General features: G+C 33.1%; 1 protein-coding gene across 1 annotated transcript in view; it reads right to left on the reverse strand.

Annotated features, from left to right (window-relative positions):
• Positions 1–1617, reverse strand: part of LOTGIDRAFT_175774 (hypothetical protein) — a gene marked incomplete at both ends in the record, with an annotated part of 4666 nt that overhangs the window by 730 nt on the left and 2319 nt on the right. The window contains one exon of the mRNA XM_009059536.1: positions 982–1125. Coding sequence (XP_009057784.1) covers positions 982–1125 — 144 coding nt within the window. The remainder of the gene's footprint in view (positions 1–981; positions 1126–1617) is intronic.

The following is a 1617-nucleotide window of genomic DNA, read 5'->3' on the forward strand; positions in this document are numbered from 1 at the left end:
ACAGTATGAAATAACTCAAACGATAGTTTTACACAATTGAAATAAATATGCTGCAACTTTTAATAGGGAATAGAATTATTTTTTCAATTTAACCTATTTTACAATTAGATACAGTTATTACCGTAATTACTATGAGTTTTAATTAAACAATAATAAAATCCAATACTCAATATAGATCAATAATATCCTCTGTAAAACGAGATATATACAGTGGTGTAACCTATTTTCGTGGATATAAGGATTCAACACCGAATTTCGTCAAGGTTAAAAAAACGAAAAAAAAATTTATGTCTTAGATGTTTCCTTAGATATTCTACAAAATAATTAAAATCGGTTTATTTCGATTTTCTTTATGAATCCTTCACTTTGACCCATATTTCATGAGCAACCAACTCGGCAACGGCGGCAGAATGCGACACCTATTTTCGTGTACAATGTTTGATCTATAAATTAGTCTAGAAACGTTGTATGGATACCAGGTGGTATAATTAATTTCTCTTAGTATTTATCTTTAATATCAATTCATTATAACTAGTGACAATTCCTTCAAAGAACCACGATTTTAAAAAAAATAGTGACTGACAAAATAAAATACGCAGCGTGATTTATTGCTAAAAGTTACTGAAACAACATAAGAATATGGTCCACTTTGTGTTCCATAGAAATTTTCTGCTGACACAGAATCCGCTAGTTGATCACGTAACTTCATTCGTTGGAATATATTCTAGCAGACGACTTGGAATTCCGATTACCACTTGGGATTATAAGGAAATTCGGCCGATAAAAGATGGTGACGTTTGGTAATAAGTCAAATCCGCTATTTTGTATTTGTCAAAGTATACATTATTACACTTTACCTTGCTTGAAACTACTGGATTCATTCTACTAGCTGATATTGTAGAGAAAACCCATGTCGCCCAAGTAAATTATTAATCCTTTCCGGAAATCCACGAATAATAGGTTTCCACGAAATTAGGTTACTTTACTGTACTACACTTCAAACTTAATGTTTTCTTGTTGAAAGACAAAAACAAAGAAGCTAGGAAGCTGGTTAAACTGTCACCTATAGTACATCTAGCAGGCGACAAAATGAAACTGCCAACATGACATACGCCAACTGAGCAACTGAAATATAAAAAGACAATAAGAAACAATATTTCAGGCCAGTCTTCAGTTGACCTGATAATCAATCCTAATTGGGAATCCTAATTTGTGTTGCTCCAGTTATCCTGAGAGTATTGTGGTATGAATCTAAAAACGCATTTATTTATTTTTAGTAAAATCCACAGGACTTAGTGGCAAAGTGCCTTAAAAGATATAGCCGATAATGGTATTGGACTGCCATATGGTGTTAGTTTTAAGGAGCCAGGCTCTTATGGTAAATCAACTATGAAAAGATTGCTCTAACTGCCCATTTCAATTGAGGTAATTTCTATATACTAGTTTGTCAACAACATTTACAACAGCCTCTGGGCAATGCAGACGAACCCCAGAAACTTTCTTTCTGTATGAGTGTTTTGTCATGTATTGTGTGAATTTTTTCTTCTATAAAATTTGGTGTGGTTCTGCACCAATAGTCATTTAGGGCATTGAAATCACAGACGAATCTGTATGCAC

The sequence above is a fragment of the Lottia gigantea genome (genome assembly GCF_000327385.1).
Source record: "Lottia gigantea unplaced genomic scaffold LOTGIsca_395, whole genome shotgun sequence".
In the NCBI taxonomy this organism is placed as follows: Eukaryota; Metazoa; Mollusca; class Gastropoda; family Lottiidae; genus Lottia; species Lottia gigantea.